The 24180-nt window shown below is 48.5% G+C and overlaps 1 protein-coding gene and 1 long non-coding RNA gene across 2 annotated transcripts; both read left to right on the top strand.

Moving 5' to 3' along the window:
- Positions 1–2311: 2311 nt before the first annotated feature.
- On the top strand, positions 2312–7266 carry LOC309878174. The gene is made up of 3 exons (XR_014317499.1): positions 2312–2390; positions 6929–6968; positions 7181–7266. It is a non-coding gene; the product is annotated as an uncharacterized lncRNA (long non-coding RNA).
- Positions 7267–11846: 4580 nt separating this feature from the next.
- EREG (epiregulin) lies at positions 11847–20753 on the top strand. Its single transcript, XM_082758703.1, has 5 exons — positions 11847–12003; positions 17948–18031; positions 18501–18624; positions 19200–19346; positions 20355–20753. Exons 1-5 carry the CDS (start codon positions 11949–11951, stop codon positions 20413–20415), a joined length of 471 nt encoding a protein of 156 aa, XP_082614829.1. The 5' UTR covers positions 11847–11948; the 3' UTR covers positions 20416–20753.
- Positions 20754–24180: the final 3427 nt, after the last annotated feature.

Below are 24180 nucleotides of genomic sequence, written 5' to 3'. Positions count from 1 at the left end.
CACAGATAGGAGCCAAATTCCCTTTGTCATCAAATGTTTGAATCCCTTAGAGACTGTGCATTGTTTTCTGTTACTTGCTGTTCGCTCAGCACACTAGCTCTCTGCTGCCACGTACGCAATTTCTCTTACGCCAAATAACATTTTCTGTGCTCAGTGTCTAGCTGACATGGAAATAAGTAGTGAAATGTTCATACATGCACCCTGAATGTACGATAGAAAACTTCTGATTTTAATGTACAGGATGTACCTTGTGCTGCTGCCAAGCTCGGGCTCTGACTTAGATCCCAAGGATTTTGGTAATGTTGTTGAGCAGCAAGTTTGTCTTTTGTTTCTCATAAAAATATCTTGGTTAACCTAGGACTCAGGTTCACACAGATCAGTACATGCGTAGAAAGCCCTGCGGAAAACATACCATTATCCTCGAAGGAACTTGGGTAGAAAACAAAACAAACCCATCTCCATCCCGAGCCTCGTGTGAGAGTCTGCTGTGTGGGGTTCTGCTGCGGTGTAGTGGCAGATCTGTGTCACTGGACACGGACCAGGCCCTGTGGATGAGACCCCAAAAGTCTCACACGTGTGTTAGCCTGGTCACTGCTGTTGGCTGTGGGAGGATAGTGGTCCAGGCCAGCGCAGAAGCTCTGCACTCGTGTGTACCAGTAGCAGTACGGGATGAAAGGGAACACAGCACAGAGGCCTGGTGGCACTGCACAGCGGGGCATGGGGAGCTGTGTATCCCAGGGTGTGTGGAAAAGTTCTGGGGTTCGGGTGGAAGAGCTTTCAGAGACTCCATCTGATGAATGATTTCCAGTTAATAGCTACTGGCTGCAAAGGTAAATCCTCCTCTATTTCCAGCCAGAGCAAAAGTGATACAGAGATTTTTTTCATGTTCTACGCTAGATCTTGAGTCCAGGCCTTTCCACAAATCAAATTCCCCAAGGATTATGGTCTTAAGCAGTATGCAAAATGATTTTCTTGCACAAATAAGACAGCATTACAATTCATATGTATTAACACAGGTCATTCTCAGACCAAGGTTTCCCTGTGTCATGAGTTTTGGGGCAGCACAAAGAAAACTTACACCTGCTTCAGCAGGCCTGTTACTTCAGAAGCTTGAGCTCAAACGTGTCTGTCACACACTGCAGACTTCCTAAATCTCCTGTCCCTTTTGTAAGGCAACAGAGTGCCTGGGATCAGGATGTCAGCTGCAAGTTCATTTCGCCCGTGCTAAGGGTGAGGAAGCGGCCAAGGGAAAAAAGCTCGGGTTGGTTCTCTGAGACCACCACGCACAGGATTTGCCATCTCCCAGCTGGCAGTCAGTGTGCCCAAGGGACAGAGTGGTTGTCGCCTTTAAGCATAACAGCCTGACAGTTGTGCTACTGCAAGTCTTCCTCCTCGTTCAGCTTGACATTTTTATTCTACTGCAGCGTGGATCTGGGCTCTGGGATGAGGAAGAGGAGTCTGGGAGGCAGCCAGTGCTGCTCTCACTTGCCACCTGCAGAGGAAATGATCTGCGAGCAGGGCAGGAGCCGGGATCACGGGAGATGCAGGTGGAAGCCTGTGCCTCGACACGCGCCTCAGGTAAGCTGCGCGTGCCTCGGTTCCACCCTCCGAGAGGTCCCAAAATAGCTGTAGGGATGCCGTGGGGGTGAAAGCATTGAAGACTGCGAGGGTAGTTTGTAGGTGCTGGGGGATGGTGGAACAACGCTCAGTCCTTAAGTAGGTCTTGGCACCTGTAGATCAAAAACCAGTCTCACCCTCGGTGCGGGGGAAGCAGGCAGCATCTCGGCAGCCAGCTGAAAGGATGCGGGGACTCCCCTGGCCCATCATGCTGTAGGGAAGGGGAACACCTCTCTCTCTCTCTCTGCCTTTGCTTTTGCTGCTTGCCTCCTTCGGCGCTCCCGTCCATAAACAACTGGGGGGAGTTTCGGGTGTTATTAATTTTAATCAAGTGGTTTTAGGAATGCTTTGCCTCTGTGGAGCTTTCATAACATCAACTAATAGAGGCTTTTGGCAAGAGCAGTAAAGCAAATTGCTCCCACCCTCCCTTAGCGTGCGGTGAGCAGTGTCTATCCCAACAGCCACGTGACTGAAAGTCTGAGCACGGCGCAGCACCTGGGAGGCTGCGAATGCCCTTGTGAAACACCCCGGCCTCCGTGTCCAGCACAGAAGCGTGAGCCTCTGCCCTCCCACACTTACTTTGCCCGTGATCCCTGCAGACTTGAGCAGTTCTCCGGAGCTGCCCAGTTTGAGTGAATTGGGGATGTTCTGCCACTGGGTAGCACGTTCTCATGCCACAGTTGCCACCGAGTCCTATTTCCTTTGCTTTGGAAGGCTTACATCAGACCTTTAGGTGTTTTGGGCAGGAACTTTTCTGTTTATCTGCCTACCAGGTAAGGGAAAGGTGAGCAATTTTTATGCTTTAAATGCCTCTCATATCTCCCCAAGGGCATTCAGTTATCTCATTTCTTAGCTGTAGATACACTTGCAGTGGGTGTAAGTTAGTTTCCTCGTGCTTTATCTGCAAAGCCATCTGTGAAGCCCAGCTGAGTTCATAGTGCACAACAGTGATCTACCTCAGAACAAGTGACATCAGGACTTAACACTGCCTTCTCCTTCTGGTTTTAAAATTTACGAAGTTTGCCATAATTTCATTGCCAGTTGTCTGCGTTCAGCTGGTGCTAATGAAGGGATAGAGGTGTGAAAAACAGGCCCAACATTTCCCACTTGTGGTGGCAGCAGGAATGACACCAGAGCAGTCCGTGTTCCTTCCCTGTGGGTCCAGCCAAGGCAGCTCCTGCATCCGGAGCGGAGGCTGCTCTCCGTGCCTCGAGTATGGCAGGAGACAATTCTGCCCTCCCAGTCCTCTCGCCTAAGTGAGGGGCATAGAAGGAGATGAGAAGAAAACGGGGTTTGAAGGCTTTGGTGTCACTGACCTTATTCTAGGAAGCAGACAGAAATGAGATCAATGTTCTAGCTTTTCCTTGCTTGTGACACAGCATGTGACTCACGTCTTTCTACCAAAGTCTGGGGGAATTGCATGTGCAGGTGGGAGGAGATGCAGAACAGGAAGGCTGTGAAGCATGGGGAGAGCTGCTCTCAGTTTTCCCATAGTTTTAGGCAGGATTAACAAGATGTGCAAGTGCAGTCCTTTTTTCTGATATATACTGAGGGGGGAAAAAAAGTATTGCAAGACAACCAGGCTCCATGGAGTATTTTGCATTCAGGGACAGAGATGGAGCTAAGGGGCTATCGTAGCCTGGCAGAGAGGCCAAGACAGAAAGCTGTACCCTGTTTACCCTCAGCCATCTGCAGCAGGGACGGTAACCTGGACTGGCCTGGACAGACAGCTTCTGCTGCAGTGCATGGCTTGACTGAGTATCTCTCTGTGGCAGATAAGATCTTGGATGAGAGGCCACAGAGGTTTTCTGGTCAACAGCGCAACCTCGCTAGCACTGCTGCAGAGTAAGTGTGGGAGCTGGGGGAAACCAGCCTGACTCGGAGAAGCATTAACAGTCAGGGGACAGCGTTAGGATCTGTGTCACGTGCAAACCCCAGGGTTTTGTTAAGGGATGGCACCAGATATCTGAGACAAGATCTTTTTTATGTGCATCATGTTTGGAGACAGCAACAATATATATTCTTACAAGGACTCCCTCACCCGCTGAAGAAGTATTTAAGGTTGGGGCAAGTATTTCTCAAATGCTTTACTGGGATCTGACCTTAAGCTAGCACAGCTACTGCCTGTCATTACAGTTCCTTAAGGCGCTTATTTTGAAGCTAAGGACGTACTGACAGACTGCTTTGCATCAGTGAACTCCCAGCAGTGGGTTATTCACACTTGCATCAGGAGTGACACAACATTATGCTGCCTCTTCTCCCACACCGTGGGTTTACTGCAGTCCTTCTGTTGGCTTTCAAGCTGGAGTTTCCCTCTGCATGAAGGCAACTCATCCATCCCCCAGAGCTCACTACTTTGTCTCTTAAACGTGGGCTAACTGGGGTAGGCACACATGAATTTTAGTACAATATTTAGCTTAGAGGGAAATTCTGGCCTCTCTCACTGCCAAGAGGATGTGTCTGTAGGTGGATTGATACAACATGAGGGTTGTGTTACAACTTCTTTTTGAAAGGTACTTTAAAATTTCCTGCAGTCAAACCACCGTTTATGGACAGATACCTAGGTACTGACCATCTAAACAGTCTTCTGCAACGCTCAAGGAAACCCCAAGAAAATATTAAAGAAAGATTTTTCTGTGTGCCATATGTCTGCAGGTGTACGTGTACGTGTCCCCATCTGCATTCAGCTGGAGAGAAGTTGATGTGAAAAATTAAACAAAACACAATAAACAAATCTAGCTAAGGTGCAGCAGCAGGAATTCAGAACAGCACAATTCTCCTGCTCTCTCTCTGACTGAGGAGAAATGCACCGTGCAAGCCTGGAAAATGCTGGCAACAATAATGTGTTTTTTCTTGGATTTCTGCTTGCCCGGGCAATGTGCTGAAGATGTACCAACCCCAGGGTCAAACTGTAGGAGAGACGAAGCAGAATCATTGGTACATGCAATTAGAGGCAATTGTTGTGGTCAGTAACAGTTGTGCAACACTACCAGTGAAGTTTTAGTGGAGATAGATTTATTACAGACGGGCACATATATATTAAACTGCTGGATTTCCAGCGGGATATTTACAAATCGTTAGTATCCTGTTTATAAAAACCCTGTAAACAATTGAAGGCCATTGCCTAAAGGGCCCAGCCTTATGTAGATCTACGTAAAAGACAATTTTAGCATTTGCAGTGCAGTCGGCGGCGCAGATGACACGTCGCACGGTTAGTACACACGGCAATCCGGGCTGCCCCCGTGTAATCACACGCATGCTGCAGTGTGCAGCGCCTTGCATAAGAGCGCTCCGTGGAAGAGGGAGAAGAGACTTGCACTGAAACCTCTTTTCCCATTTAACTAACCTATGTGCCCTTTAAAGTGGTTGATTTGGAAAGAGGGGCAATTAGCTTTGCATACAGCAGTCCTTCCTGGAAATCTCGCTCCTTGGTCCACGTCGGGGAATGTTACGAGAACAAAACAAGGGGAGGGTTGTGAAGCCAGGATGGAGGCCAAAGAGCTGGGCCATGCTCTGCATGAGCCCTGCTGGCCAGCGTGTTTCAGCTCAGCACAGGCCGTCTCCCGTGCTAACTTCATGGTCTTTGTTTTGGTTGATGTCAGCTGGCTTGTATGCCTGGTTGGGCAGGGTAGCTTAATCTGGGTGTGGAGCTGGAACGTGTGTTATTTATGAAGGGGTGACCTCTGCTGTAGGCACGCTGTAAGTCGGTGACCAAAAGTGTTTCATCCTGAGCATCTAATGTGCAGCCTCTCTTTGGACTCTTACCAAAAAAAATGGTTTTCTGGGATGCCTGACTTCTCTAGAAAGCCCTTCAGAGGGACTATTATTACTGAAGAGTTGAACTAGATCCAGAGAACTGAGTGCTTTTGGCAGCTCTAGCTAGTGTTTCCCGGAGTACTCTCTTCCTCACCTGGCAATTCACCCTTTAGCTTCAATTCACATGGGAATTACCGGACCCTTATCCACAGCCCCCTCTTTCATGTATAAAGGACCAAGACACTGGCTACAGGAGTGGTAATCAAGAACTGCCAGCCCCAGGTTGGTGATGTTCTTAATGGAGTAACTAACACCAGTCTAATTAAACCCAGCCCTGGCCTTTGTCATTTCCCACTCTTGCTTTACACACCTGCACTTGGAGTATCCTGAAGGAAACCTCCTGCATCTCTTCAATAGCACCCCGCTGCAGGGAGCAATGCTGGATGAGGAGGTGGGTGCAGAGGTGCCGTGCAGAGGAGTTACCCGTGGAAGTATCACCGTCAGCTGCTGGCACCTTGTCCCCCGGACTTGGGGTTGAGACCCCAAGACACACAACTTCAGCAGGTTTCTCTCCTCATCCCATCTCCATGCACACAGCAGGTGACCAGCACTATCCTTACCCTTGTTGGACAGGTGGGGACAAGTTCCTTAGGGGTCTTGGTGTGGGGATCAGCTTAGGCTGCTTCCTTCACCTTGGGGCAAACTCACAGCTCGTTGCAGAGAGAAAGGATCCTTATAGAAGCCTGCAGTCTTTCCCTAGAGCTCCCTGTTGGTACCCAGTGTATGACGAAGCTGGTTAATGCTCTTCTTCAGTCTGTCTCGGGGAGGTTGGATACCTGAGGTAGTGTTCAAACCATGGCTGGGAGGAGAAGGTGACTAGAAGATGATTTCAGTTACTCTTGGTCATTCCCAAACCAAACCCCAGAGGTTTCCGCATGCCATGTGACTCACAGCTGGATTTCAAGAGTTGGTGATACCAAATTCACTGGAGATCAAAGAATATGGAGTTTTATTGCAGGTTGGGCCCACAGAGAAAAAACACGGAATGGAAACTTCTTGTTGAGTATTGAGACCCCGAGGTATTCCTGATCAGCTTCTTGCCTTTCTAGCTGCATTTCAACAGAGAGCACCCTGATATCGACATCCTGGCTCCAAGCTAATGCAAACAAGGCCGTCATAGCTCAGCTGGAGGGAATGCCAGGCTTTCGTTTTGCTCAGGTCCTACGGGAGCTTCATCGTGGACCACGGTGTCCTAGTTTGAATATGACTGCAGTGATAAATTGGGCATCCACGTTTATAGATCCCCTGGGGCAGGTTGTCTCATCGCCCCTGCATGACAACAGCCAGGACAATGAAGGCTTGATCCTGACTGCTTTTTTTTTTTTTTTTTTTGGTCACTACAGTAATAGTAATGATTAGCAGTAATTATAAGAACAGTAATAGGAGTGTCCCATAATGCTAGTGGATGGGGGAATTCCACTAAGTGCATCTGCTCCCATGCCTAGCTCTCGTTACCAGGCCAAACAAATACAACGCGGACTTGTCTCTTTCCTAGGTTCTGTTTCGGGAACGTGTGCTGGCTAATCTGGTTTCAGGTGAATTGCTGTTTACTCCATCATCCCTAATGCCACACCCCTCGTGGCGAGGGTGCCCCAGCTCCCTGTGCGCATGTCCAGCATGCAAGTGGCAGTCACCACTGAGTCACAGCCAAAATGTGGAGGCCAAGGCAGGCTGTTTGCTTCCCTCTGATGGTGGCACTCCTCTACAGAATGTCTTTTTTGTTCTCCTTCTCTTCTCCCTGTTTTAGTGCCAGCTATCCAGAAGGACAGAGCAGGAGAGAGGAAGGTAGCGGCGGAGAACACAAAGCCGGGGCTGACGGCTGTGGTGAAAGCCCAACTGGAACCAGTGAGTGCTGGCTGAGTCATGCCAATCCCCACAGCAGTGGTTCTCGCTGGCATTTCACTGTCCCAAGAGGGATGTCGCGCTCTGAGCTATCGAGCGGAAGCGTTGCACGGTCAGCGGCCAGCAACACGCTTTCACATATTGATTTGCTTGCTTGTCAACAGTAAAATGCAGTCAGGTCATGAGAGGCAATTCAGAAGGCTGGCAGCATGCGTCTTAGAGCCCTTACTGTATGCGTGCACTAAAGTTTGAGTTTTGAGACAAAAGAAAAGGAGGAAAAAGTCAGAGCACCTGAATGGCTCGGAGCTTCATTCCTGCTCACGTGAATCAGCTCTGTGCATCTTACTTCTGGGGAATCTACTCTGAGCTGAGCTGTCTTGGTACAACAAATGATTTGGAGCAAGGAGGGGAAAAAAAGGACTAAATATACAGGTGAGTCTTAGTTTAATAACACCCTTTACACACCAAATGTTTGCATGGGTTTGTTTAGTAACAAATAAAGACAGGAGCCATGGAAATTGTATCAATGAAAAAATCTATCACCACCTTGGAGGCTAAGAAATCACCTTGCAGGGAGCTGTAATTAGGAAAGGGAAAACATCAGCTGAGCATTAAGAAGCTCTTCCTGCTAGCAAGATGTGTTGGGCCATTCAGGAGTTGCCCAGGAGAGAGTAATGAAAATTTCATACAAGCCAGCAGAGTGAAAAACTGCCCTGTAGGGAGCAATCCAGAACGAGCTGACAGATCTGTTTGCCTTTTCCTTTCCATCATCTGAAATGCATTGAGATGGATGGGGTTTAATGCTCTCTTTTTGTTTTTGTTTTCCTTTTTAATTTCTGGTTAATGCTAATCCAAGAAGTTGCCTAAGAAATGAGAAAGTTGGGGGGGGTGGAGGGATTGATTTTTATTTTTTTTTAAACAGTGAAATATCTTTGTTGTCCAGTAGCTTTGACCTCATGGTGCATTTACAAGAAGTGGCATCAGCCGCTTTCAGCCTTAGGATAGCATTTTGAACTCGGATAGTTTATAGGAGAGCTTGGTTGTTTAAGAACACTGGGCCTAAATGATTCATCGCATACATAGAGAGGTCAGCTTCAGATCTGCTATGGAGTAAGTTCAGCTCCAGATTTTTTCCTTACTCCGTTTCCTTCACACTAACTTGTCCATGAATCCCAGTTAAGTATATTCCCTTTTTAGTCACATGTAAGCCCCATACTTTTTACTATTTGAGGTGTTTGTGTTTAATACCCATCTTCCGTAGTTGAAATAAAAATGCTGTCTTGTGAGCTACGCTCCAGTTAGCCTACTGATATTTTGAGAGCATTTCTTGAGCATATTTAATGCTCAGTAATGAAAGTTTACTGTCAATGAAAATTGAGGTACACATGCACTGAAGCATGTATTTGTGATGTTTAAAAGAAAAAAGCTTGTTGATTTTCCCAGGAATTTATGAAAATGTTGGTTTGGGTTATTTTTTTTTTCCCTTGTGTAAGGGTGTCCGGTGCCTCAGTGCAAGATTAGGAATGATTTTCTTGTATTTTCAAAACTGCTTTCTAACAAGGTGATGTTGATTTTGGAAATAGGTGGTGTTCCAAATGGACAAAAACCAATGCAGATCCACACCCAGAATGGCAGTGTGTAAAACTGGATGCAAGTTCCACAGAAAACAGCTAAAGTGAGTAGTAGTTGCCTGTCACTGATGGATACAGTTATGTAAGAACACATACATGTAAATGAAGTGACAGTTCATTACCATGAATGCATCTTCCACAGCAGATCACCATGAGGACAAGTATTCTATTTGGAAGCACAGAGAAACGTACATGAAACCTCTGTTGTTCCCCTCTAAGTTTAAAGGATATTTTGTTTATAGAAAATTCTCTGTATCATGAATGTGACATAGACTAATCAACAAAAACCTCAAATCATGCTCTTGAAATAATCACTGCTGTGAATCAGCTGCTTTGTCTCAGAATAGATGAATAATTGCTCCAGTGAGAGGATGAAACACAAAATTGACTTGACTTGAGCCCCTGTGCTTTGTAAATAGAAATTTTCTTTAAAGTTGGTTGTTAAAATGTTGTAAGGTAATAAAAGCTAGTACATTTTCTGCACGAGTTCTTTACACTTTGTGAAGAAGAAAACCCTGACAAATGGAATTACTTGGGGGGCTTCTTGCTGGTCCGATGGCAAGTGGCATAAATCCATCACTGGCTTGGCTTGGGTGTGCCAGTTCACCCCAGCTGTAATTGAGGCCACCAGCTGACATACACCCATGATGGTCTGTTGCCCAATCAGTGCTACCTTCCAGCATTGTGCAGGCATGTCCCTCTGTACTCAGACCTGTGGGATGTAATGAATCTGCCTTACAGTGAATCTATCAGTGCAGGAAGGTGCTACTCAATGTGAATAGCTGCTTGGAAAATTGGCTCTTAAAGTGTGCATCAGCCGTATCCAAAGAGACAGCCTCCACATGGAGGAGAGGATGGTGAAATCTGCAAGCGGAGATGTCTGATGTGGAATCACATACCACGAGACCAAGAAAATTACAGAAAGATGAAACAGATGTATATATGATACTTGTTTTCCATGTATTCAAATCTGAAAGAGGAAATTCCAATGAATTGCTCCAATGGTGTCAGCGTTACTTGGTATCTGAATACCGGTACAGGACTATAATTAAATGCTCTCTTTTCAGAGGATAAATCAGGTAGGAATTTAAGGGTGAAATTAATTATAAAGTGGAAGTTCTACAGTGATGTTGCTTTTAAGGCATCCTGAAAAATGCCCGCATACAGAAACGCTTTCCTAATGGTTGCAATTCCTTCCTTTACTCACTGAAAGAGCAGACAATAAAATCCTTAATAAGGGGGATCAGCCCGAATTAAAGAAGCAACAAAAACAGTCATGTGGCATCAGAAAAGCTACCATCTGCTAACCTTAAGGTAGTAAAGTGATTGTATGGGGATAACCCATGACCGTAATGCTAGAGGGAGAAAAATGGACTCAGAAAAAGTGTCAGATTAAATCATGTCCTGCTTTCTCGTGGAGTACCAGAGTGTATGCGCTGCTGGCACGCTGCTTTTAGTTTCATGGATCCTGCCAACTCTCCCACCATTTGCATAATTTGCCTGTGCTGACGTAGTTCAATAGTAACACATTGATCTTTTTCATTTCAGCATCTCCACAGTTCCATAGATCTGAAAAAACGTTACCTAAGCAAGCAGGAATGTGATTTGTAAGTACCAGGTCTATTCCCAAACTGCCTGAATTAATGCGTTTATTGCTCAGAACTGGAATCTGAACGTGGAGATGGATTGTGCCATATTCTGCAGTATCTATCTTCTATAGTTAACTCTCTTGTATCAACAACCACTTGTAAAGTAGGCAAACTGAATACTTGAGTTATCAGCTATTAAAACTGTACCTTGCTATGAATACTCAAATTCCTTACGCTACGAGATATGCTTATCAGTCCTGCAATAAATTGGGTATCACCTTGACTTTTTTGGTGCTCAAAAAAGGTAAGGCAGAGGAAGAAGGTTTTTGCTTTAGAAGGAAAAGAAATATCTGCTGTTGCTGAGCAGCTTCTTCAGAGAAGAAGCATTTGATATTTCAGGTAGGTGTGTACAGAGGGATGTGGGGGTGGATGTGCCCATCGACTGTCTGATGATGGGATGTAAGTGCAGAACGAGGTCTTGCTTAACCTAGTCATAGAGTGCATGGGCTTCAACAGGATGCATGAAAGGATTAAAAAACCAACAACAACCAAGTGCTGACAGTCAAGGGTCCTGCCAAAGAACCAAAGGACACGTTGGTACCCAGCTGGGCTGGGGGGGCACTGCAGTGTAAGCACCTGCTGACCTGGAGCCTGTCACAGCCTGTCAAGGTGCGGGGTGAGGTGCTGGCATTCCTGCGGCCTGTGCTGGAACTTAATAGACCCTTTCTGCCCCTAGCCCTGAGGCTTACATGAGCTGAGGGTCACTTGGGAACTGATGGGAGATGAGGAAGGAGGGGGTAGCCTTCCGGCTGCCTGCCCTGCTCTGCTTTCTTGCTTTGCATGCAAGCAGTGACAGGGGCCGTGTCGCAGCCCCCCACGCAGGCAGGGCCCCCCAGGCAGCTCTGCTCAGCATCCACCCCGCTCCCACCCAGTCTCACACCACCGCTCCTGGCACCGATAAATTGAGCGCCAGCGGTGCCACCGCTGCAGGGTGAGCCGTGGGCGCCAGCTCCTCGGCCTGTTTGCTCTAAGGTGGTTTTATGGCCACGAGAGCCGTATGCAGCAATGTTCCCTAAAAGAAGGGTAACCCAAGCACGTGTATCCGGACGGCAGCCGAGAACCGGAGGAATTTGCCCTGCCAGCCTTGCCCTGCCTGCCCCACAGCATGGCTGGGGATGCCCCCTGCCTGCCCTCGGGCCATCGCCACTGGGCACGGGGGGGGACAGGCGGGGAGGGCCCCGGGTGCGGGTGCGGCGGGGCAGGAAGCGAGGCCGGGCGAGCACCTGCCCGGAGCTTGGCCAGAGTTTCATCACCGCTCCGCCCCGCCTCTCCCGCAGCCCCATAAAGAGCCCTGGCGGCGCGGCCGCCGCCACAGCACTCCCTGCCACCACTGCCTTCCTCTCTTCTCTTCATCATCTCCTCTTCTTCATCTCCTCCTCTTCCAGCCGGCGACATGAGGGTGATGGATACCGGCCGCCTGCGGGCCCGCAGTCTGCTGCTCTTCCTCGGTGAGTGCCGGCGGGGACAGGGCTGGGGCAGTCGCTGGCTGCTGGAGGACCTCTGGCCACACGCGGGGCGAAACTTGTCTTGAGGTGAACACGGCGCGTTTGTTCCCCGAGGCAAAGCGGCAGGCAGAGCTGGGCGTCTGCGGGCTGAGGAGAGGAGCGTGCAGCTCTCGCTGTCAGGGCGCTGAGCTGTAGCAGGGCACTGCTTTGCTCGCTCTGTGTCCGTGCTTCTCCCCTGCTCAGCCTGCAGCGCAGCCCTGGCCGAGGCAGAAGGAGCTGTTCTGTCACCTTGTCCTGCCTGGCTGCCTTCACCCAGGCTGTGCTCCGGGTGAGTCCCCGCAGCAGCAGAGGCTTCCGTCTGCTCACAGAACAGGTCGTGGCCTCCCGTGCCTTGATACTTCACCTCTCTACTGGGCACGTGTTCCTCTCGCATCACATAAGCTAGCTGACAGCCTGAACTGAACGTCCGTGTCCTGAGAGCATCGAGAGCCCCAGAGCCTGGGTGCTGGCAGGGACTGCGTGTAGCTGGCCTTTTGAGATGGCTCAAAGTATGTGGGCAGCAGGTGTTGGAGGCAGGATGGCAACCTGGAGCCCTCACACACTGCTTTAATGACAGGGCATGTTCTCACACTGCCAGTGCTGGGCTCGGGGTCTCAGGTGATGGAGAAGCTCAGTCTCCAAGACCTCTTTTTTGGGACAGATGTTCCCTATCTGCTAACCCCACTGCAGCACAAGTTTCTGTCATCTTAGCCGGGTATTTCCACAAGGGCTTACAGATGAGCTGCTGCAGCATAACATCTTACTTTCAGTGACAGCAGGTTAAACATCTTTCAGCCTGTGACTCAGCCATGCTTCGCACAAAACTAGCACTGGAAGGAACTGGTGTGTCTTCATGGATTTGTGTACAGATTTATTTATTTCCGGGACAGGTACAAAATCTAATAGTAAGGGACAGATTAGTCACAGCTAGATGGCCTCATAGCAACTGTTATGAGCACTTTACTGCCCTTCCGTCCCAAGTCAGTAAAGCTGGGAGGTCCATCCATAGCTGATGTTTTGCCAGACTCGAGAGGTTCACCACTCAAAGGCTGAAGCCTAACTCTAGTGGCACTCATTGTCAGCTTTGTATCTGGGCTATCACAGCAGAAAGGCAGTGACAGGAGAGAGCTGGCACTTGTCCCTGGGGAGCTGTGGCACTGTGCCAGCCAGAGAGGAGGTGGCAGTGATGGAGCTGAGCCCTGGCCCTGCCTTTTCCGTGAGTTACTGTGGGAGCCCCGGGCAAGAACTTGCCCAAGGTCTCCTTGCAGTCACTGTAACACCCAGTCAAGCCTCATATCTTCACACTCATGGGCTTCAGGAGCTGCCAGTCTTATGGTTTACTGTGTTGTGTTTGTCTGGCCATGGGCAGGTAGGCTCAACACAAAGGTTGGTAAGTCTGGAGATGTGCAAACATCAGTGGCGGATGTGTCTGGTGGGGAGAAATAACAAATTTCTACTTCTGCAGCATAGGGAGCTCTGCCCCGTGCTCATGGCAGAAAGCAGAGTGGTGCAGGAGCAGGGGCAATATGTGAATAAGATCAGTGTTGTGCAGGTCTCCACGGGGGTGGAAGCAGCACTAAGATGACTGGGTGCACACAGTAAGTAATTATCTGCATTATCTCTGTCTAAGTGCTGGCACAGTGCTGAAGGTGATCGTGTGGGCCTGCAGCAGTTTAGGAGCAACAGTCCTTCCGTGCAGGCTGGTGTTGCCAGGGCTGCTGTAGAGCTGCTCTGGCCTGGCCCTGGGTGTCCCCAGCTTGGAGTCTGCAATTCTGCACTCAGGGGTACAAAATTCAAGATGGGGAAATGCAGGCGATGCTTCCCAAACCATGCACGGGTGCTGCAGCCTGTTGCCCTAGGGGTAGTTTCTTTGCATCGCTCTCAGCACCATAAATTTTGGTGCCTCCGTATGAAGAAGTGGCCAAAGTAAGGCAGACCAAGAGGGGTGGGGAGTGGGAAGAGCTGTTAGCATCATCTCCTTTCACATGGGTGAGAAGAGCAACCTGTACGGCCTGTATGTCTCATCTCAGGAAGAGGAGTGTCTGGCACCTGTTTTGCTGGGCACGGCCAGACAACTAGCACCGGATACATCCCACCTGAAGCATCAGTCAGAAGCCAGGCGTTGTATCCTGAGCGCAACGATGAGATGCATCACTCTGAGGTGGTTAAAAGGATCTCAAATGACTGCTTCCCCTTTCTGAGGAAGCATGCCCAGCATGCGCGGATAGCCTGAACTCTGGAAATGCTGTGGTTGATGTGAGCAAGGTTGCACAACCAAATCTTGAATAAGAGCAAGTTGTTAGCAGAGCATCCATGGCTAACCCTGCATTTTTGTGGTCCTCATCTGGAACACAACCACCCACCTGGCCATTATTTGCAGAGGGGCTCGCTTGGTCTGGGGTGGCCTGCAAACATCTGTGGCTGCGCAGGGAGGTTAGCTGCAGAGACAGGGAAGGTTAAGCACTAGAGTTAAGTGGTGGTAGTGGTGATGCTCACAAAGCCAGTGGGACAGATTGGCTAGCTTCAATGTTTCCTCCAACGTTTTCTGCTTATTCTATGCAAAGAAAGCCCTAGACACTCTGACATGCTCTGGGTGTGTGAAATCAGGTGATGGGGGTCCAGCTCAGTCTGTCCCTAGAGTTAAAATGGGCTGAGATCCACCAGGTGCATTGCTGCGCTTGGCGTCAATTTGGAAGTGCAACCCGAGTTAAAAGTGTAGGCACTGTCTGTGCCACAGGGACCATGCTGCTGTGAAATAGCATCAGGAAGTCTTGTCCAGGTGAATTGGTGTGTGACTTGTGATCTCAGGGACAGGCAAAGTAACTCAAATGATGGTGGGGCCCAACACCTCTCAGATACCTAACAACCTGCCTTTAAAGTGGGGATAAATCTTGTAAAGGTTCTCAGTTAGGTTTATCCTGTATGTACATCCTTCATCCTTAGCACTCAGCAACTGGAAACTGTAGCTGGCTTTGAGTAGCTGAACTGATAATTAGCCCTTGCATGTCATCTCTAACGAAGGCTGCAGGAAGCTGAGGCGGCCAGCCTCTGTTCCTTATTCTCCATCCTGGTTCTTCCTTGAAGGATGAAAGCAGCAGCAGTATTCCTGTTTGAGGAGCAGCTGCTGCTGTCAGAGCTACTCGTACAGCGAGACCCGCGGTGTCAGCCAGGGCACTGCGCTTGTGTGCTGGCCGCATGGCACTCGCATTCCTGTGAAGCATAAATGAATACCAACAATCTCGTTACTCTTATCTTGTACCCTGTAGAGTATTTGCTCAGTGAACAGCGAAGGAATAAAAATAAAACTACCTCTCCCAGGTCCTGTATTTGATATACATCACTTGATAAGTATTCAGGGAAAGGTTTTCCTCTGTCCCTGCACCATGTGGATCCCTTATCCTCCTGCAGGATCCCCCTCCCAGTGATGTCAGAGGGAAAATATGTGCATGGGGGAAAGGGCAAAACGTAACAGTGCAGAGCAGGAAGAACTTTGCCCACATGCCGAAAATACTGCTGGGTGTCAGCAAATATCCACGCCTGTGCTCCAGCCTCTCTGCTCTGTGTGCCTGCAGTCAGGTGGAGGAGGCTAGCAAGCTTTTATTGGGCTTTGTATGAGCAAGTGTGTTTTAATCTGTCCCTTACAGGTGTCAGGCATTTCCTCTCTAGGGACAGGTCCAGCTGAAAAGCAGTGCCTCCTTCTGGAGCAAAGAGAAGAGCTGAGCTGCCTCTTAAGCGTGCCCAGGTTGGAGTTTGTCAAATGCAGAAGCCAGGGGCTGGTGTTTGTCAAGCTGAGAATTTTAGACTAAAAAGCAGCTGCCTAAATTGCTCAGAGATCAAGGAAGAACGCAAGCTGAAAGACAAGTTGTGTAGGCTAAAGGAGATCTTCAGTTAATGAATCCATCTACTTAACTAACTGTGATAGAAGTGGACGTCACAGGTACACCCAGCATTTTTTTGGCTTGCTTGATGTTCATCATAGTCAGGTGGCCCCCCAGACCAAATCCTGCCGCAGCACGTCACACAGAGGCAAAAGCAGCAGGAGATGGGTAACAGGAGGGAGGCTCAGGGCACTTTTGCCAGTCTCAGGACTTCAGCATCCCTTCTTCCAAAAGCACGGCATTGCTTTTGGGATGGGGCTGTCCTGTGCCACAGGTGCGCCTTGCCGAGGGAGCAGCTTAGTCCATGGAGCACTCCTGAAATGTCCCTTTAGTTCCTGGGAAGAAGACGTGGTAAATCTTTTCTCAGCATCCTTTGGGACTCCAGGTCCCTGGTCAAACCTCATAGTCTGCTGTTCTAGCTGTAACTGAGCTGCTGTGGTCTGTCAGCTGATGCACTTTTCTTTCGAGCACTTGAATTTTCTGTTGTTCTTACAGAAGCATTAAACCGCTGATTCTGATTAAATCTATACTGAACATAAGGTGCTGTATGAAAAAAAAAAAAAAAAAAAAAAACAATAATAATAATAAAAAAATCCCACCCTGAAAGTAAACTTTCTGGTCCTGCCCCATTGGAGTGAAAGGCATGTCCTGCTGAGTCACGCTAGCAGGAGCAGCTGTCTCTGGCACAGTCTCTGATACGAGTCCTGTATCACTGCTCTGTTTCCGTGGCTCTTGCTGTGGTGGACTTGATCTTTGTCCTTTCCTCTAAAGCATGGTGGAAACCTGGCTCATTAGCTTGGCAAGAAATGTTATGGAGAGGAATGAAGGGAGAAGTATTATGTTTAAAGCAAAACAAAAGAACCCTGTCTCTGTAAGGTAGATGTTCCTGCTTTTCTTCTATCTAACTGAACTAAATCTGAAAGGAAACCTTACTAATCACCCAGAAATGGATGAATTGCAGGAAATTCTTAAATTGCTGCTAGATTTAACACTGAGATGTAATGAAACTTTCTAATAACTGGAGTTGAATTAGAGTGATCAAGAAATTATGAAGGCACACTCCCTCCATTAGCCATGCATGACCTGACAAGTTAATAGAGGCAAACAGCCCAAAGACACAAATTACAGACTTCTGTGGAATGGGGCTGATGACTAAATAGTTCATGAGCAGGTTAGTTTATGACCACAGCAGGAGTGTTCGCCAAGTGGATTTTATGGCCAGCTGGGGCACAAACATTGACTGTTCCTTGTGGGCTAGCCGTGAAGCTACAAGTGCATTTGCTGGCCTTCAAATCCTCGTTGGAAATGTTCATTTGACTTGCAGAATACCTGAAAGCTGGCCTTGTGCAGCAGATACCCTGAAAAGTGTCAGAATGCTTTATAAGATGCACCTGTTTGAGAAGGGAACAAGGGTCCCTGCTCCCCAAGGGAATGCAGCCGCTGCTCTGGCAGCCAGGCTCCTCAGCCTGCCTGGTGCAGTCTCACAGTGTGGCTGGTACCCACATCAAACCTGCTTGGAAGGGGCAGTTCTTGCTTTTGTATGGATGGTGAAGGAAGGATGGAAGTGGACCCATTTTCTGCTGGGGTGTTCTGAGATGAGTGACACTGGCCCAGGATCCGTGTGCTGGTCTATGTCTCAGAGCCAGTGACCAAAGAGGGTTTGGTATCTCATGTTATCTTTGTGCAAGTGAGCACAAGAGTGAGTGTTAGTGCAGGAGCTGGCCACCCTTTCAACCTGGTTGAAAGGCAAGTAGAGGGCTGAGGAAGCTCGCTCCTGCAAAATGGTAGCGTATGTGTTAAGCCTACCTCAAGTGGTATGTGGTCTCTGAAGCCAGCAGCAGGGTGCTGAGTCAACAGCCAGGCTGACTTGTTGAGTCCTGGGAAATCCTCTCCCCAGGGACTGCTGTGACTTAAGGTGTTCTCTATTTCGATCACCAGAAGAACTTCTCCTGTGATGAATGCACAATTGTCACACCTAAGCTTACCCATACTGAACAAGAATCTAACGTTGACTCTTTATTCTCTCGTAGGTTACCTATTGCAAGCAGTCGCGGGCACAACAGTGATCCCATTATGTGAACCTGGTGAAATGGAAAACTGCACAACTGCACTAAGTAAGTGTACTGCACAGCTCTCTTTGCAAGCGACAAGTCTTTGGTTCCCATCTTCTTCAGGCTGGTGACCTCACCGAGCCACCCTTGGAAATCACTTTGACTCTGCAAATAACTTACTGTTGAATCACATTTCCAGCATCCCACAAAGTGTTCACTCTTGTTGAGCGGGAGCCATCTTACAACCTGTATTTCCTTAAAATTGCCTTTTCAGACTAAGATCTGTGTCTTAGATAAGAATACCTCTATAAAAGCAGAAATAGGTAAAGTGGAACTTGTAAGGAGAGAGTTGATGTAACTCTAACATGGGAAAATCCTCTCCTTATTCAAAAGGCTCACCTGCTTCAGTGCCTGCTGCATTACAGCTTGGTTGGTAGCTAGGCTGTTAGTTTTATTTGTAAAGCTTGCACATTGTTTGGGAAAATGAAAGGGAAAATAAGGCTGATGAGATGCTAACCAAATCTCTCCACAGTCCAAACAGAGAACAGTCCTCGTGTGGCTCAAGTTGGGATAACCAGATGCAAGCCTGAAATGAAAGATTACTGCTTCCACGGACAGTGCGTGTACATAGTGGACTTGGATGAGCACTACTGCAGGTATGGACAGAGTGCAGCGTGTCCTGCAGCCTCCCTGAGGTGGGCTTTGAGATGAGCTGCACGTGGTCTTTGATCTTGCTGACACTTAGCTGGATCACCAACCCTGCAAGGCATTAATGCTTACAAGAACTGCAAAAGGAGCAGTATATCTATAACAAACCTCAGCTGGATTTAAGCAAGCATTAAGTATGTATGTTGGCAGCAGTGAAACCAGAGTGACAGTCTTAGTTAGACACCTGAAATTAGTCACCAACCCACCTTAAACATGGTACACTCATTCTGCTCTGCCTCCTGTTGTTCATCTGTAGTTAAAATAGTGTGAGATCCAGACCTCAGGCAAAGCAGCAAGGTCTCTCCTTTGATTAAGTCTAAAAAAGAAAGACCCTCTAGGCATTTTTAAGGGTGTTTCTCACTTACTTGAATGATGTGCATCCATTCCTAAAACCACGTGGGCTTTGGTTATCTAAGTTGAAATTGCTTGTCCCTGAGGAAACAGGCCAGTGGTATAGCATGCTTTGTGGAATGCTAAAATGTAACCCCATGGCAATTTCTCTAATTCTGCCTCTCATCCTCAGGTGTGATGTCGGCTTCTCTGGTGTCCGTTGTGTGCATTCGGAACTTGTCAGGCAACCCCTCAGCACGGAGTATGTAGCACTGACAGTCATCCTAATCCTGCTTTCCCTCATCGCCATCTCCATTGCAAGCTACTACATCTGCAGAAGGTAAGAGACGTCATCTTCATGGCTCAGAAAGGCAAATCTGTTGTGTGCATAATAAGATGTCCACCGAGGGCCTCCAGCTGGACTTGAGATACTTAGGCTCACTTGATTACATTGAGATAGTCTGATAAGCAGACCTGCTGGCATGAACCAAAATAGTAGTGTGATGACTGCACAGCATACCCCAAACTGAAGGCAGAGTCATGCTTAGGCAAAAGTACCTGCAGATGCTCTTTGACCCTATTGGAGAACTGTGTAGGTTAGTTCATGTCTGTCTTGGAGAGGGTACGTTGAGGTAAAGGAGCGAACAGACAAGGGGCAGAAAACTCTAGCTGCTCTTGTTGGTAATGCCATTTCCCCAGTCAGCAGGAACTGGAGAGCAGTTGGATTAATAGTAGCCAACGTGTCCATCTGCCATGTTGTTGCGGTGACTGTGCCATATCGCAAGCATTGCCTTATCAGCTTTACCACGCAGGACAGCAGTCTTCTCCACTAACAGACACAAAAGCATCAAGAATTGTTCTTCATGCTCATAACTAATGGTAAGCTACTGTCAGAGAGCCAAGAAGGTGGAACAACCCCCCGAGGGAGATCTCAGCTTCACAGGTCTGATAGCTAGATGGTAACTGCCGTAACAACTCTTCCCCACCTGAAGACTCCATGGCACGTCATATCAGACAGAAGATGGCCTAGCTGGTTAGGGTACTCAGCCCTATTGCAGGCAAGGATCCAGCAGGATTTCACAAAGATGAGCCTACTGCCAGCAGCAAGACTTTAATGCAGATGTGAAATCATCAGGGACAAGCTGAAAAATGGGACTCTGCCTGCAAGTTATCTCAGACCCAGAAATAAGCACAGACAAAGCCTAGCTGCTAGAGTTGAAACAAGCACAAGGAGGTCATGTAGAGTTTTTTTTCTTCTTCCTTCCCTCCCCCCCACACCCTCACTCCCCAGAAAGTCATTTGGAATTACTGGCTTTCCAGAACTGATGTTTCTCTTCTCTACTTTCAGGTACCGACACAAGAAGAGACATACGAACACCAGTGAATACAAGGAGGTCGGTGCCCTGTAGAAGAAACAATCGCTTTGTCCAGTGTTCTGTTCATTCGGACAGACTCAGAGTCTTCCCATCTATTTAAATGTTATTTTTATTAACAATATTTACAATATTTATATCCTTTTACAAATTTCAATTGTTTGGTGATCCAATCAGTATAGGTCAAGCATTTTATTTTCAGTGTTTTATTTTTTTATGAAATATTTCTTAATGCGAACCCCACGTAAGTGGTTCTGTGCGATAGAGATATATTTTTGTAAAAAGTGGTCTTACTCTGAAGAGTAATTTTATATTTATTCTTGTGAATATGTTCAAAACAATTTTACTCCTTGAAATAAAAGTTCTAGACAAAGTCAAAATGTGTCTGTGTTTTCATTGAAGTGAAGCTTGGCTTGACTTGGCTTGGTTGAGCAGGATGTTTGAAGCTCCATCAGTTAATTTTGGATGGACAAACCACTGCTTCTAATACCATGCACCTTAGTTCCAACAAACATTGCTATTAGCCAGCAAAACTGAAGGAAGACTTAAAGGAACAGTGCAGCTCCTAGTGCACTTATCCAGGCTGTGTGACAGCAGCATGGATCTGGGCTCATCCCTAAATTCAGGAAAGTTGTATTGGATATGTCCTGGATTACAACAGTGGCGTTTCAAGTTAATCAGCCTCCACAGCTCACCACAGTAGCACACTGCAACTTGGTGTATGAATCTAGCTACAGGAAGAAAGCTCCTGCAGGAGCAGTACCAGCACTCCAGTCCTCCCCATAGTGTCTGTTGTAAAGCTGTGAGCAGGGGAAAGGAAAGCTTGCAAGTTTGTGCTCCATGCAGATACTTTGCTGGCCTGAAATAAGGCCAGAACAGCCTGCTGGGTTTAGCCGCACCCAGCGTTGTGCTTGCTGTGAACAGGAAGGGGCCTTGCAAAACTTGAATCATCCACGTTAACCCCACCGCTTCTCACGCTTCAAGAATATGTGAGACGAGTGCAACCTTGACACCATTCCTGGTCTTTGCATACTGCATTGCTCTGTGTTGCTTGATGTTTGTGGGTGTGCAACAGGATCTTGGTAAGGAAGCTGGTGGGACCTGAGACATCACAAAGTGAGAGTGCTATTGCAGAAGCTCCCGTCTCTGTAAGGAGAAGTGATGCTTGCCCAGCACATTGCAAAAGCTTCCGGCTCAGTCAGGCAGAGGCCCTTCTGGAGGACTAACCTGGCTCATTCTCCATCTCCTTCAAGTATCATCGTGTCTGAAGTGCTCTCAAGATCAAACAAGTGAAAGGGGGGATCACCAGAACCTCCCTTCCTTGTTTTTCCACTGCGTGTTGAAGGTAACAGTGCTTCAATCTGCCTAGTATCATCCCATCTCTGTATCATCTTGTCTCTGTCTTGCCATGGAAAGAGACGTGGGAGCTCTTCCACGCACATCTGCAGCAAACAGGCAAAAGGAGGCCAATTATAGCAAGGCTCTGGGCAAGGAGTGGTGCAAGGAAGACCCTTGGAGCTAGCAGTGGGAGGCAAGGTGGGACAGGTTTGCCCAAGTGCTCTGCCCCTGGCCATGCGGCCTACACCCTTTCCTTTGGAAAAGATGAGTCACGTGAAATGATAGCTCTGCTTCTTCCCTGCCTTGGTACTCACATCCTGACTTTGATTTACTTTCCCTGTTATCTTCCCGCTTACAAGCACCAAGCACAGCACGGGTGTGGTCGGGCAGAGCGGGGCTGCAGTGAGATAGCTCTGCCCAAATTCTGCCCATTTCCACCGCTCTGCTCTTCCCCAAGCTGCCCCGAAGGCAGTGCATGAGGTGAGGAGGAGGAAGGATGTCTACTGAGCAAAGCAGAGGTGTGATCTGAGCACAGACTGACCTTACTCACGACAGATAGCTCCGGCAGCATGCAGCAGGAGGGCCCAGACGCTCAAAGGCACCGGGTGTGAGCTCTGGTTGCAGTGCTGTGGCCTGGCACAGTGGCAAATCCTGTGCTCCTCACTGAGTGCTTTGTTCACTGTGGACCTTCTCATGTACCTGCACTCGGGGTCCCTCTCTGGCAGACGTACCACCAGCTTCTGGGGCTAGGCGGCACTGGTTTTTCCCTGGCATCCAGTTAGAAGGGGACTGTTGGTCAATCCCTGCTAATTGGGCCTGGTGTCGCAGGGCCCTCATTAGCTGCTCTTCAGCTTTTCACTTCCTCTCTCCTTCTCCTGTAATCCGGTTGTCACCGGGGAACCTGTTCTGCTGGGTGACTGGTGACAGTGAATGGCAACCCCAGCCCCAGCCTGGTGCTAGCATGGCCCTCTCCGCTGGGAAGATGGGGCAAAAATCAATTCTTGGAGCCTCCTGCCGTTCCTGCTGTGACCCAGTTAGGATGGTGACACATCTTTGTTTCCACCTCAGGCTTCCCGGCTTGGCTGTGAACCGCTCTGGCCGGTCTCTGTTCATCCTCCAGAAACTGTTCCTGGACTCTGCGGCAAGGCTCAACCCAGAGGCTTTGCTCCTACTCCCACACACTGCCCTTGCTGCTCCTCTTGGGGCATCACAGAGACTCCAGCCGCTCGGCTAACCTTTTGTAAACGATGACCCCGTGTATTTGAGGTGCTATTAGCAAAGCTCAAGTCTGAAAGGCCTTAAATTATTCCCTGCCTTGCTCTCCACAGGTCTCCCAGCTGCTCTCTGCCAGCCCCTCTGGCCATGAGCAACTTCAGTACCAGAAATGCTTCTTTCCTCTGCAGCCCTCCATTGCGGCAATCACACAAGTTTTAAACTGCCGTGACAGCAGCAGCTTGAGGATTACCCTACCCTTGGCTTTCCGGGTTGGGGAAATTTGAGAGAAACAGTCCAGTTTCAGACTTAGGCAGGATTTTGTTTTCCTACGTCTTAACTTTTAGCTGACTGTTTTAGTTTGGCTTGGGTTTTCTCCACCTACCCTGTTGCTCATCTTAATCCCAGCCCATAGCAGCCCTTCCAGACCCTGTATTTTTCTCACTCCTGCATGTGATTGAGCAACTGAGAAGCTTGGGGCCACATACCAGCCTGCCACCTCAACAGCTTGCCGGCTGGACTTAGATTGCCAGTCCAGCAACCACGCAGCCGGGTCCTGACGACACACCCCAGGTAATTTCTCTCAGAGAGTGAACCTCCCTCATTCCTTCCATGGTTTCTGCTGGCACCACCTCCATCTCTCTGCTGCAGCTCTTCCTCACCCTCACCGCCCGCTTTCAGAGACACCTTTGGCTGTCTCTGCTGGTGAGAGTGCCTGTACCGTGCCCCCTGGGCTGCCCTGCGCAAGCCCTTCTTGCCAAACAGTTTTGTGTCCTGCCAGAGAAGTTCTCCAGTCCCCGTGTCCGGCTGCATCACGGCAGAGAAAATGCATGGAACAGGTGGGGATGCAAACTAGAGACCAGTAATGGTGAGACCCAGCTGATAATGAAGCATCCAGATGTCCCCAGGGCCACCACCATGTCACCGTGCAGTTTTTCCACAAGATGCTTTTGGCAGGAGCTCTCTGGAGCGCTGAGCACCCACATCTCCCATCAGCTGTCTTTGACATCTCTCTGTCATTTTCAGACCTATCCCACCTCAGACCTGCCCTGTCAGTATCCCTGCTGTGTGATTCTTGCCCACACATCTGTATCTCCTATCTGAAACCCATTCCAGCCTCTTGAGATTCAGGCAAAGGATGACTGATGCTTGCTTTCAAGACCTTGGCTGTCAGATCTAGGAAAATAGCAACAACTCTTGTGTTGGTGCTCTGTGGAAGGACAGTGCTTTTCTGAAGTACTGTGAACTCTC

This window comes from Aythya marila (assembly GCF_965140915.1).
Source record: "Aythya marila genome assembly, chromosome: 4".
NCBI lineage: Eukaryota > Metazoa > Chordata > Aves > Anseriformes > Anatidae > Aythya > Aythya marila.
The sequence above is the reverse complement of the archived record's forward strand: the minus strand, read 5'-3'. Positions and strand labels throughout refer to the sequence as shown.

Bases quoted from the DNA above. Each gene is read 5' to 3' on its own strand.
- EREG (XM_082758703.1), top strand. From the start codon at position 11,949: ATGAGGGTGATGGATACCGGCCGCCTGCGGGCCCGCAGTCTGCTGCTC. The intron at 18,625-19,199 runs GTATGGACAGAG...TCTCATCCTCAG, and splicing joins TTGGATGAGCACTACTGCAG to GTGTGATGTCGGCTTCTCTG. The intron at 19,347-20,354 runs GTAAGAGACGTC...CTCTACTTTCAG, and splicing joins AGCTACTACATCTGCAGAAG to GTACCGACACAAGAAGAGAC.